The sequence below is a fragment of the Antennarius striatus genome, chromosome 9 (genome assembly GCF_040054535.1).
Source record: "Antennarius striatus isolate MH-2024 chromosome 9, ASM4005453v1, whole genome shotgun sequence".
Taxonomy (NCBI): domain Eukaryota; kingdom Metazoa; phylum Chordata; class Actinopteri; order Lophiiformes; family Antennariidae; genus Antennarius; species Antennarius striatus.
This window is the reverse complement of record NC_090784.1, coordinates 15,847,735-15,864,626: the sequence shown is the minus strand read 5'-3', so window position 1 is coordinate 15,864,626 and position 16,892 is coordinate 15,847,735. Positions and strand designations below refer to the sequence as shown.

General features: G+C 43.9%; 1 protein-coding gene across 5 annotated transcripts; it reads left to right on the top strand.

Annotated features, from left to right (window-relative positions):
- The first annotated feature begins 231 nt into the window (after positions 1–231).
- LOC137601577 (histone-lysine N-methyltransferase ASH1L-like) lies at positions 232–16,773 on the top strand. 5 transcript variants are annotated; one of them, XM_068323827.1, is made up of 14 exons: positions 243–792; positions 4,222–5,093; positions 5,994–10,140; positions 11,475–11,817; positions 11,999–12,172; positions 12,260–12,354; positions 12,837–12,910; positions 13,014–13,059; positions 13,167–13,207; positions 13,308–13,378; positions 13,478–13,647; positions 14,159–14,244; positions 14,355–14,497; positions 14,582–16,773. In XM_068323827.1, the coding sequence occupies exons 2-13, from the start codon at positions 4,446–4,448 to the stop codon at positions 14,481–14,483; spliced, it is 6,024 nt and encodes a 2,007-aa protein (XP_068179928.1). In that variant the 5' UTR covers positions 243–792; positions 4,222–4,445; the 3' UTR covers positions 14,484–14,497; positions 14,582–16,773. The 5 variants fall into 5 exon arrangements, 3 of the variants coding, with proteins under 3 accessions (XP_068179930.1, XP_068179929.1, XP_068179928.1); XR_011037071.1 differs by lacking the exon at positions 14,582–16,773 and having other exon boundaries at positions 236–792; positions 13,478–13,662; positions 14,355–14,395; XR_011037070.1 differs by lacking the exon at positions 14,582–16,773 and having other exon boundaries at positions 237–792; positions 13,478–13,656; positions 14,355–14,406.
- Positions 16,774–16,892: the final 119 nt, after the last annotated feature.

Sequence of the window (16,892 nt, the reverse complement as noted above, 5' to 3'; positions counted from 1 at the left end):
CATGAGTGGGTTAAAATATTTTTTGTTAAAAAAAATGTTCTTTTCACGTAATACAGCCTTCACATATGAACTTTTTATGTGCTTATTACATCAACCTGCACATCTATAATTCCTCCACTGGTGGCCAACAAGCTGAATCCCGTAGTTGAACGCACGATGCAACTTTTTAGCTGTTCATAAATCCTGCCAACAGTCTACTTTCACCAAGTCGTCGCCATTTTATTAAGCGTCTAAATAACCCTCCCCGGTCGCTTGTTATGAACCGCAATGAGTTCCTGTGCTGCGTTCACCGTTTTATCTCCTCCTCTGGCCGCATGAAAATGGCCACGCAATTGCATTCCCGCACACTGACAAACCCCTCCGCGTTTAGAGCCCGTGGCCCCCGCTCACACTGCAGCCCTTGGCGCGGACACGTTCACGGCTTGTATGCAAACTAGGGCACTATCTCAGCCATTATTACTGGCAGGAGAGATGTAACTTTCCCAGAGAGAAGTGTGCAAAATAGGATCCAGTGTAACCAGTCCGCCACCTAGCTGCGGAGACGCGCTGACGGACATCAGTCGACTCTATGATTATGAAAACACCGCGCCAATGTTGTTGTAGGCTCTGCGCTCAAAGAGACTGAAACTCGGTTTTAGGAGGTGTTTTAACCTCCGTTCTCTTTAGTTATGTAATCAAAGCAACAGCTAATGCACCAAAGACTCCGGATTGCTGCTGCTGCAAAGGAGAGAGCAGGACAGCAACACCTTAACCTCCTGCCTGAACGCAGTTGGCTCCGGGACGCGCTCTCGGGTAAGTAGCCTACGTAGCCTTATTACAGATTTTCATGGCAGTCTGTATTAATGTGTAGGCCTATCATCATCATCATCATCATCATCAGCAAGCTCACAGCACAGTGAGAATTGTGTGCTTCCGCTTTGCGCTAATTTTATCTCTTGTTGCTGAGTATTTCTCTGCGTGCATGGTGGTATCTCTTATTTCAATGTTGCTGACACAAGACGAGGGCTGGCAAAGGACGGGGAGAAGAAGGTGGCTCCGGACTCATCACAAGCACATTTTGGATGCTACGTAGTGCCCCAATTTCACGTTGACTTCCACCCCCCCCCCCCCCGTTGTTTTAGTGCGCCTTTATCTGGGTTTTTATTATAATATGGAAATAGACGTGACGACAACATCAACACGTGCATGTGTGTGTCATTTGTGAGCGCGACAGCATCTGGCGGATTTTCAGAGGTGCGCAAAGTCATTATGGAGAAGGAAGCCCCAGTTGACGTCGTCAGTAAAACAGTGATAGGTCGCTCCAGTGCGGTTACACCCCCCCCATACACACACACACACACACACACACACATACTGGCCATACTGTATCTACAGTAGCAACATCAGTCAGCCTACGCAGCTTAGGGACACAATGTACAACAAACACTCTTTCCGTACAGGTATTCGCCCACCGGGGGGGAAAGAACGCGTACCCGTGCGTGAGGAGGACGCGCATGAGAAACTTACCACCGTTTGAGGAGTTGAGGCTTCACGGTTGAATAATTTGAGATGACACCACACGCAACCCCACTTTTCACTTTGGACTGCCATGCTCCTGCTGTTGTCAGGCAGATGATAATGGTGTAGTAGTTATTGGTGCTAACATGGGATGGTGATGGAAAAACAATGGACCATTATCATGATTTAATCGTAGCCTCATCGCTTCTGCCGAGGAACTACCCTACAGTCTTCAGTCCACTTATCATCCTGTCAATGGAAATAGCTTCTGGGGTGCTGTTGGAAAAAAATTTGAATTATGTGCAAGAACTATGCACTGTAAAACCTTTTAATTTATTTTAAATAAGTGGGAGCAGCCACACATGCAAAGTACTCTATTTTTTAGTTGGTACAGGTTATATTTTGATAGATAGATATACAATGCATTACTAGTAATTAATTTACATTTCATAAATTTATTCTCTAGAATTTTCAACACAGAGCTGATGTCAGTCAGTAAATTAGTACATATTGTGAGCACATAACTCTGTATTTTAGTGTACAGTATATCCATCCATCCCTGCAGGAAATCGCCGCTAACAAAAAGCGAGAGGCTAAACCCTGAAACAGTCAGTTTATCATGTATCCTGTATTCAATGACATTTCAATAGTGTTACTAAAATTATATATGCATAAAGGACCTTTTATTGTGACTGACCATTCAAAGCTCTTCAAAACAAGCAAACATTTACATTTAAACATCTAGACACAGTGGCCACAAGGTTACAAGGTGCCACCTGCTCTACAGAAGTGATTGCCACTCACACAATCAATCACTGTAATTGAACAAGCAGAATCTAGGAGACTGAGATCGACCCACTGATCTTCCAATAAGTGGGTATCTCCTCCACCCACTGAGCCACAGCTTTGATGGTTCCGAATTTTGTTTCTACATTTTTCTTCCACCTTACGATGATGGTTTTTTTCTTTTCATGTGTGAGGGTATAGTACATCCATGCCAGTCATAGCATTATTTCACAATGCTGTCGTTTATTTCAACCAGATTGCATTGCAGATTTTACAGTAATTTACAACACGTTGTATGACATGTGGTTAATGACTCCACTCTAAATATACATCAAATATTAAGCTCCAGGGAATATTAAAAAATCTATAAAAAGCTATTAAAAGCTCTTAGTATTTCTTTGACTGATGATGAATGGGTTTGCACTTTTAAGTTTGAAAATCTGCCATACTTTTGCTCTTCTTATTGTCACATTTCACAAAAAGATTGTAATTGACCCATGCCTATGTCCTCTTCCTGTCCAGTTACCTGTTGTTATATGAGTCAGGCCTCTGAAACAGAGGTCACAATAATAGGTCTGCCTATTCTTTACTCAATCTAGTTTATTGTGAGCAGGTTTGGGCTGCGAAATACTTTCCAAAACGTGTTACATAATAGCAGTTACTGGAACAGATGTTGATTTGAGCTCAGTATGATTCAAGGAAAGGGTCTGGGTGTGGAGGGACCATGAGGCAAGAGAGATATCTCACTGGGCTTTTAAACATTATCAAAGATATTTAAGGGGACAGTTTGATGTATTTAGAGACCCAAGTGCTATTTCATAAGAGGTTCTCAGGAGAAACCTGTGACAGTGTTTGGTGGGGCGTGTTTTATTAGAAAATGGATGTCTGTCTCCCCTAATGAGAGAGAGTAATGAAGCAAGCATAACAGAAGATGCTGCTTCCCTTCAGTATATTAAAAACTGGACTGAACAGTCTGAGCGAGAGTGAAAGTTTTCTTTCTGACGAGGAGAATGTTATTTTAGGGTGGGTTCCTTGCTGTAATGTCACATTAAAAGTCCATTTACAATGGGGTCAATGAAAAGCTTACTTGACTGAAAGGAAGCAATGGGAGGAGGAGGAATTTGTGCTCTTTTCCAAAAATAAGTTTTACCCTTTCCTACGGATTTGTGTTACCACTATTCAAAAGGGAGGAGGGGAATGGACGGACTGTGAATGGAGAGATTTAGGTTTGAGGGGAGGAAAAGAATGAAGCGGTAGAGGAAATATGGTTCTGATTAACATGGATACTGTGTATGAGTTGACCGTTTTACTGTGTGGTCTACAGAGAAAGAGGGAGGGATAGAGAGTGGATAGGACTAATAGAGAATGCATGCAAACGCTCTCTGCCAAACATGAAAAGGGGAGTTTTCAAGAGAAAAGAAAGTACAGCAGAGCGAAGGGTGGGAGGGAGAAGTGCTTGCGAGAGTAGCTGAGAACAGAAGGTTGTGGGGAGAAGAGGGGAGGAGACTGAATCAAGGGTTTGAATTAGTCAAGAGCTAATTGATTGATATATCAATCTGGACAGAGGAGGCAGAGCAATGATTTTAACATAAGTTTAAGCATGGAGTTGAAGGGAGGGTTTGCTTCCTTGGTTAATTGCTCTTATGTACAGAATGTTGTAAAAAACTAGCCGAAGCTGTTTTGGAAGAATCTGAATCTGTCTTTCAGTTATTGTCAACATTCTGAGAATCTGTAGAGCTGATTGGCCCCTTGAGTTTTCAGTATGGTGAGATCATCTTTAAGCTCATAGACTTCAGCACCTCTACAGCTGATTGCAGGAATGGGACTTTCCCCTTCAATTCCTGTACTGCTGCTACTCTAACTCTGAGATTACCAAATGACTAATCACTGGCTTCTATCTTTTTGACTGTATCTTGTTTCCCTCTCTCACTGCCTCAGACTTATTCCATCTCATTTTGAGCAAAAAGCGCAAGAAAGAGACCTTCCTTTTGTGGATGAAGCACACTGTCCTGGGATACTGTTAAAGGATACTGTTTTCAAATCTCTTGACCTACACCTGCTTTCTACTCCACTTGTCGTTGACCCCTAACCCTTCCGGGGTCATATAATATTGTTAGACTGGAAACCCCACCCTCCCCTATTTCTCTCCCCTGACTTCTCTGATGGACCAGAGAGTAAAGGGGGGAACCCCTCAAAACACAAACTCCACTCTGGACACTGCCTCTGTGCCCGAAGACTCTGAACTGGACCAAGTGGCAGAGAAGTGGAGAGAGGAGGGGGAAAATGGAGATGCAAGGGGAAAAGAGGAGGAGAAAAGGGGTACAGGGAGAAAGAGAGATGGAGACAAGGGGGCAGTGCTGGAGTTGCTGATCGAGGGGCGGTGTGGAAACACAGGACAGCAACAGCTTCAGATCTCTGGCAGAGAGACGAGCTGCCCTGAGGGGAATGTACGACTCCGGATTGGACTACAGGCCAAACGCACCAAGAAACCACCTAAGATCTTGGAGAGCTATGTTTGCAAGCCCACAATCAGGACATATCAGAGGCAAGGCAGGGGGGTGCTTCTGAGGGGCGATGGAGAAGCAGGAGTTGGCAAAATCGCATCCTCTCCAAACCACTTGGCTCCTGTCCAGACCACTTCCAAACAAACTGCATCTGCTGCTCCACCACCACCAATTGCATCATTGAAATCATCGCCAACATCGTCTTTGTCATCACAGCCGGTGTCGTTAACGTCAGCATTTACAATAGAATCGACCCAAGTCTCAGTCTCTGCCATAACCTGCCAAGGGATCAAGTCTGCAAAACAGGTAAGTTAAGGAAAGGGGAATCATACCTCACACACATAAAGACTCAAATGACATGCTAATGATAAACCTGCCATTGGTCTCAGTTAGCCTAAAGTGGTAAAGCAGCCCCAAGGTTACAGTGGCTAAAGGTATTCATGAATGGTATGCACTGGATGTGCTGTGGCTCAGCTTTGGTTCTTGCACTAAATGTCCAGAGAGACAAAATGAGAGCAAAAATGCTTTGCTCTGTGCTCAGTTGTAATAAGGTCAAATGAGCTATTGTCTCAATAATGAAACCTTAGAAGCCCATTTCAATAAACAGGCCTATTAATAGGACAACAGCACAGCAACCACTTGGAGGTATTACAGACATTGGTCAATCAGTCCCTATGACAATTGCCCAAGGGGAAGCTTATTGCTTTTGCTGTGCACACGCCACTTAATCTGCAGCATACCAAAATTACAGGACAAGTACAAAATGTCAAGCCTTCTCATCTGTATTTGTGGCAATTAATAGCTACCAATAGCACAGCTTTCTCTCTCTCTTCTGTCTCTGCCTAGATCTCTATATCTGCCCCTCTCTTCTATTTTTACATCCCCTCTTTTCTACCTGCTCTCATTTATCTTTCACTCCCCCACCATCCCTCTTCCACTCCCTTCCTCCATGTTTCTGTGCCTTTGTATTTCTCCTTGCTCTGTCTTTTTCCATCACCTTGTTCTCCCCTTTCTCCTCCGTATGCCCTCCTTTCTCTGCCTGATTGAGTAATTTTGTTCTCACTCCCTCTTTACATGTGTGGACAAAAACAAAAGTATTTCAGTTATTGTCTCTTTCCTATTGTCCTCTCCTGTTGTTGACAGAAAACAAATGGATGTCACAGCCAATGTTATCTAAGACAGAGATCCTATGTTTGCCTCCTCTAGGTCCCTACTAAAGTGATTGATAAAACAAATGTGAATTCCAATGGCTCATCCGAGAGAGTGAAGAAAGACACGCTCCCCAGTGTCAATGGCCAGTCTGTCTCTATAGGACACAAACCCAGTTCTCCCACAGCAAATCATAAAGCTACAACTACTCCTTCCACCTTAACTATCCAAGCCTCGGAAACAAGGAATGAGGAAAAGATCTGCAAGAAACAGAATGACGCGTTACAGACAAAAAAACAAAAGGGCAAATTGAATGGGAAAGGCTCTGTGGTCATCCTTGGCACTTCCACTTCATCGAAAATCAGAATTGGAAAGCACAGCAGTTCCTCCTCTGTTTCTTCAGTTGAGAGCTTAACAAAACCTCTAGTCTCCAGCAGCTCCCATAAAGAACTTGGCCAGTCCAGTAAGACAAGACCAGACTCTCCTTCCGCTTCCCCAGTCACCTCTAAACCACAGTCCTCCCCCACTGTGCATCTGTCCTCTACCCAATCCCAAGATCAGATTCCTTCTCCACAGCCCTCACCAGAGATAAAGAGAGAGAAAGAGAGGAAAATAAAGAAAGACAAACTGAAAAACAGAAAACTGAAGAGAGAGAGATTCGAGTCTGAAGGAGCAAACAACGACAGCAGAAACAAGGAGGGCAAGAAGAAGAAAAGGGATAAAGGGAAGGAAGGAAAATCAAGACACAGTAAAGAAAAGGATGAAAGACATTTGACTGATGATGCATGGAGGGATGATCTAAAGACAGGAAGAGGAAAGAGTGAAAAAAGAAGGGATAAATTTAGCCCAGACAGACCAAGAACTGAGAATAATAATGGAAAATGCGATGAAACCATTGAAATTGGTAAAATAGATACGTCCTCTAAAATAGTAACTCTAAACAGATCAGAGGAAACAAACAAGGTAGATGACAGTTGCAAGCCAGTTAACCAAGCTGATTCAGCAACAGGTGAAAATAATAAGTCAAAAGATCAAGACGTCACCAAACATTCAGCTGTGCCTCAAAGCCACACCTCTTCCTCTACACCTCCCTCTGTGCCCAGTCCTTCTGCTCGTGCATCAGTTTCCCCCCCTTGTTCCCCCCAGGAGCAGGATAGTCGACCACTCAAGAAACGTAAAGCCAGGCGGCCCAGCTGGACCAAGCTAGTGCACCGGGCTCAGAGGGCAGAAAGTCAGGAAGTGTCTTCAGATTCCCATCATAATACCAGTTTTCCCCTGAACCCCAAGACTCCCTTTCCTGCCAAAGCCACTTTTCAGCATGCTGATGAGTCACATCATGCTCCCTCTAGCTCCTTAACTGGCAGCTTTTCTGCTATCTCCCCTGCAACCAAACCTCCATCCCCACAGCAGAGTCATTCTTCATTAAATGCTAGCCCCCCTGCATCCACATATGCCATAACCCCTGCTCGAAAACGCGGCCGTCCTAAGTCCCAAAGCTCTCTCTTAAACGAACCTCCCCCTAGACTTTCACCAAATTGTATTCAAACTGAGGTGCCTCTTTTGGGGTGTGACAGAATTCAGAAAGCCCCTGTGCTTGAGCCAAGTCCAATATTCCAGTGTGCTGCTCAATCTAAATCCAGTCCCAAGAAGCGAGGTCGTCCTCCCAAACGACCTCATTCCCAAAACCAGAGTGGAGATGCACTGAATCATGCAGATGATAGAGGCAGGAATAAAGATTGTCAGGGTGACAGACAGATAAAGATCAAAAAAGTGATTAATGAGATTCACAAAAGGAAGAAGAGAAAACTTCATAAAGTAATGTTTTCTGGGTATATAGGAATGCAGAGACGCGGAGGCAAGGCAGAAGATGGTGAAACCTCTCTAAATATGTGTAAATCAATAGGGGCGACAACAGTACACACGCTCTCAGCCCTGTCTTCCTCCTTTGGGAGTAAACTGGGACCTCAGATTAATGTGAGCAAGAGAGGAACCATCTACATGGGCAAGAGGCGAGGACGCAAGCCTAAAATCCAAACAACTTCTAAGATCCAAACTAACTCCCAGAACTCAACTCAGTCGTCTCTGTTTACCAGTCTCTCTGAGACGTCTCTGTTCTCTAACCAACTCCAGCCTCCCCCCTCTCACCCATTTCCCTCCCCATCTCTCACCCACTCAAGTGGGGCTCAGAGCCCTTATAGTGAAGGTAGCCTCACAGAACCAACATCCTCCTTACTTTTTCCTCACCCCTTTTCCCTCCCCTCACCGTCATCCTCCTGTACCTCTCCCCGTCCTTCTTCCTCTTCATCCCTCTCTCCATTTGTGAAAAAGAGTTGTCCATGTCAAGGAAGGCATCACTTTCCCTTTCACCAGTCTTCATGTAAGCTGTCCTGTCCGACCCCTCCTCTTCACCACACACCTGGCTCCCCTAGCCACTTAAAGGAGGCCACCCCCTCCCCTAGGAGTGAATCACACAGTGAAGAGACTTTGCCTAGTGATAGCGGAATAGGAACAGATAACAACAGTGTTTGTGAGCGAGGGGAGGTCCGGGGAGCCCGAGGTGTACTCAGGTTGGTTCAGGGATCAGGAGTGATTTTGAAGGGTCAAAGGATCCCCTCCTGTGCTGTCGACCGTTCCTCCTCTGTCTCTTCACCCCTCTCTCATATGCCCAGACACACAAACCCCATCATCAACCCCCCAGGTGTGGACCGTCACAGAGACCGACACAGACACAAACGGAGGGATTATGACTGTTCCTCCTCCTGCACTTGCTTGTGCCCATGCCCATGCCCAGGACACAAGTGCACCCATTCAGATTTTTACCCTTGCCTTGGGCACAATGCACTTAAAAGACAGAAAAATAAACACAAGAAGAAGCACCAGCAGTTGCATATGCAGGATCCAGAGTTTCTGGCTGAAATAGAAGATCTGATTGGTCAGTTCAGTGAGGTCCATATTGGACGGCGAGCTTGGACAAGGACAGGAGTGGGACAAGGCTTTGACGGGAGTATAAATGCTGGTGGAGGAAAACGTTTTCACTCGTCCTCCCATTCTCCCCGCTCCAACATCTTCAGAATAAATCTGAATGGATTCTACTCACCTCACCCTTCATCCTACTCCACTAATACCTCCTTCAACACTCAGCCGTTCTTCCCCTGCCAGCCGGTGCAGTGTAATAGGAAGCTGGACCGCAGGCAGTGTGGTTGTTCATCAAAGTTTCAGGAGACCATTGAAAATATAGGTTTTTACAACAGCTATCCCCCAGCTACAACCCTTTACCATCACCTCCCCAGCACTTACACACTTCCCTCTTCACACCAGTATTCCCACCATCAGCCCCATCATGCCCATTTCCTCCTCAACCCCGCCAGATTCCATAGGCGGAGGAGCAGGCTGTTAAGGGAAGGAAGTTTAGGAGGAGAGGTTGATGGTAATCTAGGAGGTGGAGTAGGTGTTAGTGGAGGAGGCCCACACCTCAGCTCAGGGTACACATCCAACCTGTCCTGCAGCTGTGGGAGGAGTGACCACAAACACAAGCATAAACATCGTCACAGGCACTGCGAGCAAGATGTGGACGATGAAGAAGAGTTACACGAGGATGGGGAGGAAGATGGTATGGAGAGAGAGGGGTTAACCAGTTCAAAGACGAGGTCTGGGTTCCTTATGGCCCAAGGAGAAGGAGGAAGGAAAGGGGCAAGAGAAATAGGGACTGTGTTGTCGAAAGAATCTCCTTGGTTACGTGAGAAAGGGAACGATTCCTTCTTGTCTTCTGCCACATCCGCCTCACCATTGTCATCTCCAGCAGAAAGGTACAAATGCACATCTCTCACTTCAGTGGGGCTTGGGTCCTCTCACCTGTCTTCATTTGGAGGAGGATGGGGAGGATTGGGTCAGGGATGGACAAAGTTTGGGGGCCTGGGAGGGACAGGATTTGGAAAGTCGAACCCCAGCTGGAGAGGCTTCACTGAGGAGCAACAAACTGATAGACTTGCTGCATCAGATGTAGAAGATGAAGATGATGAAGGTGTTCAAGAGCCACAACAATATAGGACGTCAACGTCCCCGACACACACCAACCTGTTCACATCCGCTGCCCTCACAGCAGGGGGGCGGGGTCTGAGAAGCAGATTGGTTGGTAGGAATCCAGCAAGTGGAGACAGGTCATGGAGGAGAGACGAGCCGGCGTGGACAGAAAGGAGAGAATCAGGTAAGGATGTCTTATTGCACCCTTAAATATATGAATTAGTAGAGCACTGATATGCATGTGATTCTGTTTGAAGCCTCTGCATAAGGTTCTTTTAGAATTACCACTTAATACAAACATTGCAATGTAATGGGAGAATTTCTCTGTCTGTAAACTGCTTGTGCTGCTAAAAGCTACAAAAAACTCAATTTTGTACTTTGTTTCTATTTTAATGGCAGAAAATATGAATATGAAGAATATGGTAACAATATAGGTCTAACTTACAGGATAGATTGTTGAATGATTTTGCTGAGAGATTCTAATCATTTGCACAGTGACAGACTTTTGTATTTGCACAATGTTGACATGAGACTGTGGCTCCAGCGGTTTCTTCAATCTAGTCTGAGCATTGCTTCCTTAGTGTTGAGCAACTCATTAAAGCCTAGAGGCTATTTTAGAGGAAATCAGAGTCGGTTCTTTTTATAGTCAATTTCCGACTCCCTCTGCTTGGTTCCCCAACACACACACACACACACACACACACACACACATGCACTATCGCATGCGCACACAACAACATAGTCGGAATTTTGTTTAAAAAAAAAGAAAAGAAAGTGTCACAGCATGACGGCACCTTCTTGATGGGAATCTTGCAGAAAATCTTTGAATCTTCCCGTCACTGACGAACCACACGCTGTTGCAGGCTGGGGCTACTCATTGAACACAGTCATTAGTTAACCACCAGATTGTCTATTTAAAGCTTGGCCTATTCCTCACTGCTGGCCAACAGGGCCTATTTGACTTGGAAAAATCCAGACTGGAAATAGTGGCCAGTCTTGTCGGAGACTGTGGAAAATTAGCAAAAAGATAGATGACCTCAGTAGTGATTGATGAAGGACTACCACAGAGGTCAGGCTTTGGGCAAGTGTGAAGAGAAATTTTGTTTTAGAAAGAGGTGGAATACTTTTGACATCAGGTCATCATCTAATTTAAAACACACGTGTTGTGAAGTACAGCATGCCATGCTCACACAGAGACATTTTTTCCTTTCTCTCTTCATCTGGTCAGCCTTTTGAGATTGCACTCATATTAAAAAGTATGCATTCTGCACTTTGTTTTGACCGACCTTGTGGTTTAAAGCCGTCTGAGTGTTTGTACATAAATCATTTCCTAATGCATTTCCCAGAAGTGATCTGGTCAGAGAAAACGTTGTGACTCACCTAATCTGTGGTCCTGTATGAGTCAGCATAGACTGCCCTCACCTCACACCTCCTCCCAGCACAATCGCTGATGCACATCTGTCTCATTTCCTCTACCATACTTACACCCCCACCCTCTTTCTATTTCAACGACTGCAGGTTTACAAGGTGACTCGAGAAGCCGGGGTATACAGAAAAGTGTACTAATACCAGACATTGGGGCAGGGCACAAAAAAAGAGGGCCGGGGCGGCCCAGAAAGCACCCACTGCCCTCCGATATATTGTCCACCCTGCACTCATCAGCAGCTCCCTCCTTGTCATCACTTGAGCTCTTGCCAGGCCACAACAGAGATGGGAGAGACGTTGAGGGTAGAAAAGATGTAAGAGGGTCAGAGAGAGATCGAGGAGGCAGCGCAGCGGGCCAGGTGACAGAGTTGAAGCTGCAAGCCAGGAGAAAGAGAGGGCGGAAAAGAAAACATGGTGACTCTCCTTGTCATCAGAGGTAAGCAATCAGATAGTATTGTAAAGCACCTGAGCTGGTTGAGTGGAAAATTCAATACAACCACTCACTCACTGCTATATTAACACATCGTTTTCAGCACTGTGTGCTAAACCAGTGCCCTTTCCCTCTTCCTATTTTTCCTCTCTATCGTTCTGTCTCTCTGTTGATGTTTTCCTTTTAGTGTTACTGAGGATAAACACGAGTATGACGACCCCCCTGAACGTTTCAGCCAATCCGACGTAGATGAGGCTCCATCCCAACCAGTAACTATCCAATCAGAGGAGAGGGCGTACGGTCCTCCCAGGAAGAATTTTCTGAGGGCAGGTCTTTACTCCGATGATTACAAAACTACAGAGTGAGTTGCATACTTAAAAAGCTCTTATGAAGTATTTTTGTCATCAGTTTTTTTTTCTCTAAATTAATTCACGTGTTTATTTCTCAGTCCCCCCTCACAAGCTCAGCAGCTGTATCGAGACAGTATGGAATACATACCAGAGGAGCATCAGTATGGCATTCTACCTGCTCCCATACATGTTGGTCAGTATATCAAATAAAAAACTAGAACCAAGGGAGCCACAGACTGCAACATCCCACGACAACCCTAAATTCAAAATTTTACCCTGACCTACTTGCATAGGACAAAGATCAAAGCTAGTGCTCTGACCTACTGTCATTTATCAAAGCACTAGCTTTGATCTATGGTCTTACTCACACTGGCCTCCCTTGTCTTTCTATCTTATCCGGTTCCTGAGTGTACAAAAGTTGAAATCTGACTGTGACCTAGTTTTCTGAAGGTTAAGGTCATCATCTCATTTTCATCCCCTTTGCCGCCTGAGGAATGTGCTTTATGTTTCATCTTTCTATCTGCAATGGTTGCGAAGATATTTGGTGGACCAACGGACGAACGACCACACGAACACTGACAATTACAATACATAACCGCTTTGAAGCGGAATGTAATAAACAGTGTACATGTAGTTTATCATGGTGTTTCATCCAGAATCATTTGTGTTCTCTAGGGAAGTACCTTAGGCTGAAACGGATTCATTTCCAATTACCCTATGATGTGATGTGGCTGTGGCAGAACAATCAGGTACAGTAGGAGCCCCCAACACAGAATCAGGAATTTAGAAGGTCAAGCAAAAGCATTCTTGGAGGTAAAAATGGTATACAACTGTCATATTATGTTGCTACAGCTTCAAAGACAGCCTTCCGTCCCTTTGAAGAGGAAGCGGCACTACTGTGAGTCGTCAGGATTGGGTATATTATCTTCAGGTTCAGTTGATGGATCAAATCAATGTTTTTATACTCTTTTTCTCTTTTTCTTTTTTTGCTCTCTTTGCACTCAGGCCGACTGAAGGAGAGGACTTTATCTTCTCACCAGAGAGTGGTGAGTCTTTGCGGCTTCAGGTTAATTCAGAGCAGTGAAGAATGCAACATTTATAACCGCTGAAATGTGTATTTCACTCCTTTGTATGTCTTTTCCACAGGAGGAGAGCTCAAGTGACATTACCAGTCTGTTCCCTCACCTCGACATGGAGCCTCTGACCAGCTGTGAGAGGTATGGAAAGAACTATTTGAAGATCAGCTGCTCTGTGCATTGTCACTGAACTGAAGTATTGTTGATGGCTTCCGTTTCTCCCTCCTGTGCCTGGACCAGGAACTTTGTGGTGAAACACCATGTGTTCCTTGTGAGAAACTGGGAGCTTGTGAGAGACAGACAGATACGACTGAGGGTAGAGAGAGAGAGAGACGCAGAGGGAGAGGAGAGGGACTTACAACATCTTCCCTTTGATGGAGGCAATGGGGACGACAGCCACATCAAGTCAGGTCCATGAAGCAAGTGTGTGTGTTTGTTTTTGTTTCTGTAGGTGTTTGTGTGTATGTGGTTGAACTCATATCCACATTGTCTTCTTTTTTTTTTACTCTACACCTGTATGAATTCACGTTGGTGTTCTGTGTCTTTTTTACTTTATGTGAGCATGTATATGTGCTAGTGTGTGCTCAGCTTACAGCCTGCTGCCCTCATATTTGGCTTGTCTGTCCATATCATACTCAGCACAAACTAAGTGGTTTTCCAACCACAGAATTTCAGTCTGCAGAAATGTTTCCCCATGTCTGTCATCCACTTTTGGCATCAACTCTCCCCATTAGTAGTGAAACCACAGTTTCCATCAGACTCCCTGACTGATGGCAGATAGGAATCGGGGCAAATAAAAACTAGCATAAAGCCTGATAAACTTTATCTGTACAATAAATGAAGTACTGTTTGCCTTATCTCCTGTAATGTCTCCATTAACATACAGAATACAGAAAACGGTTTATTCTCTCTGACCCTCAGATCAGCAAGTGGGGGTGGAGGTGACGGTTATCAGCAGTGACCCTCAGCATCAGAATCAGGACACCTCCAGTTCGCTCACTGCTAGTGTGAGTGTGAATGAACAAATGCAGCCACATTAAAAACACAACAAGATCTCTAAAATCGTAAGAAGAAAAGTTTGCCTTTGCAAATAATTCTGCGTGCTTGTTCACCACAGCACACCAAAACCCGAAACAGACAGGAGGAGGACAGAGAGGAAGAAAAACGAGGGGAAGACGAGGTCTGCAGCCGAGAACAGAGGAGGAAACGGCTGAATGATTTACTTTTGACCCTGCAGCATTTATAAGCTAACAGAAAGAGGTGAGTTGTGTATAAGCTAGAAAAACAAGGGAACTCAGAAAGGTCTATTGACATTTTTCTTGATAGTATCTTGCCTTTATGTAGGTGGGACCACTCTGAGAAAGGGACCAGGCCCACCACTGGACAGATGAATGGAAAAAGATGTCATAACACTGCTATTTACAGTAGTAACACCACAGAGAACAAGCAAAAGCAGAAGAAGAGATGCGAAGATTCATAGCTGATGAAAATTCACGAAGGATATCTCACTCACTGACATTTGAGTTTGTTGAACTAAGCATTCTGAAGGCCGTAACACCAAGGATGAAACCATGGCAACACATCTTTTGTCCAAGCGGCAACGGATAATAGAAATGGAGAGACACTGTCCCAGATGAAAGAAACAGACCAGCTGAATTGAATTTGCACTAGTGCTGAATGAACAAGCACACTAAAGACTGTATGTATGCTCAGTGGACACAGTACATCATACTTGGCACCTTAAGCAACTGAGAAAGACAGACGCTGTTCATGGCCTGAAAGTGGACAGATATGGTACTTAGCATTTTGACTCTGAAGTTTCCGAGAGACAAGGAATTAAAAACTGCCCACAGGAACAAAAAAATTTTTAAGCCTGGGCCTAACTAGGTCAAAATTTAACCTTCGTTTAATTGTTAAGCTTTCAAAGTCACGTTGCACCTTTGGGAAATGATACAAGGAGAAGTGAACCAGTTAAAAGCTGTTGAGACAGTGTAAGGTTTTTTCTTCTCTTTACCAAGACAGTGTCTGCCATGCAGGAGTGAATAGGCATGGGAGGGTGGGCTTCATGATGGGAATTTTGGCATTGCTGCTAGAGAATTTCTAATGAGGATTTAAGAAAGAAGTTATTTTTGAATAAAATGGATGACGTCACCGTCTGATAAAGAAAATGGCAAAATATATTAATGATAGGAATGCCTATTGTTGAGGGTTTTCAGTATTGCTTCCTGGGGAAGAGAGAGAGAGAGGTTAAAAAGTGTTTTGTTTACTTCAGGCTGCCTTTGAGAATGTTTCACTTTTTGCTTCAGAACATTGACAATCAGAATGTCCTCGAGGGTAGAGAAGAGAGAGGAAAGGGAATAAATTGATTTGCCCCAAATGCTCTGCAGAAGTGCCATGTTGTCTTGTGTATGTACCTAAGCAAACTAATGCAGTCTTTATAAAGCAATATCTCTTCTGATAAGGACTATATTACAACTTCCTTTATCATGTTTTTTTAAATTGTGAATACCTAGGATTGGAGCTTGTTTTTCTGTACAGTTGCATAGTGGATTGCTATTATCTTAGGAGCATTGGGCTAATCCACTTAGTGGAGCTTACTATGAGACTACAGTTTCATGTGAATGTATATAGAGAGAAAGATCTGTTTTCCTTCTGTCAACAGTAGCGTGCAGAATTACCATTACACATGATAATACTATTTAGATTATACATCAAAGTCAAATCTGTCATTTTACTAACGTATTTTTAACAGACTATACAGCTGACCAATATATCAGTTATTGTCCTTAAAACTGACTATGATTGTGTATGTTTTTGTAGAATTACATAATTTGTCTCTTTTTAGCAGAGTGTATGTTTTTTTATTGGTCAGACAATCAGTGGCAGTGAAACTTTTTTTTCAGTGTTAAATTTCTGCTCTCTTTCAGTAGTGTGGCTTCTAATAACAAGCCAAGAAAGTGCAATTTCTTTGACTGTTTACATAATGTATGTATATTTTCTTTTTCTTTTTTTAACTGGGAGCACTACATTATTGCCAGTGGATGATTAACTTTATAGTAAAGGTACACATAAAGATTTATTTATCTAGTTTGCATGACATGTAACCTTCGCCTGTCACCTCTGATAATGTGCATCTGAAAAACATCAGAAACAGTTATAGCTTAATGCCATAGAATGTCACCTCAGTCTTTTTGCCATTATAACCATCATAACAAAAGCATTTTATGTCTAATATCATTAAACCCACCAAACTCTAGGTGTATCAGTTATAACGCCCTCCTGGTGGTGTGTGCATGTATATTTTGGGAGGTTACTGCAGTGATTTTGATCAGCTTGAGCTAACAGTGCTATCTAGTGGTGTTAGATTGTATATCATGCACTGTTTTGTCCTCCAGAATGACCCACAATGGTGGACATGATGGGGGAGGGCCACAACTCACACCAGAGATCCTCCTCTCTCTGTCCTTCACAACATCCGAGGGCATCCGGGGCTTTTTGATCTAAGCAAAGATGTATTAAAAATGTTTCATAAAAGCCTCGATTGTGAGTCTTTGTTTCCTTTGCAATCTGACGTGTCCTGTCACATCTCCGAGAGCAACAATTCCAAGACATGTAATTCATATTTGGAGAATGAGGTAATGTCTACATTTTTCTA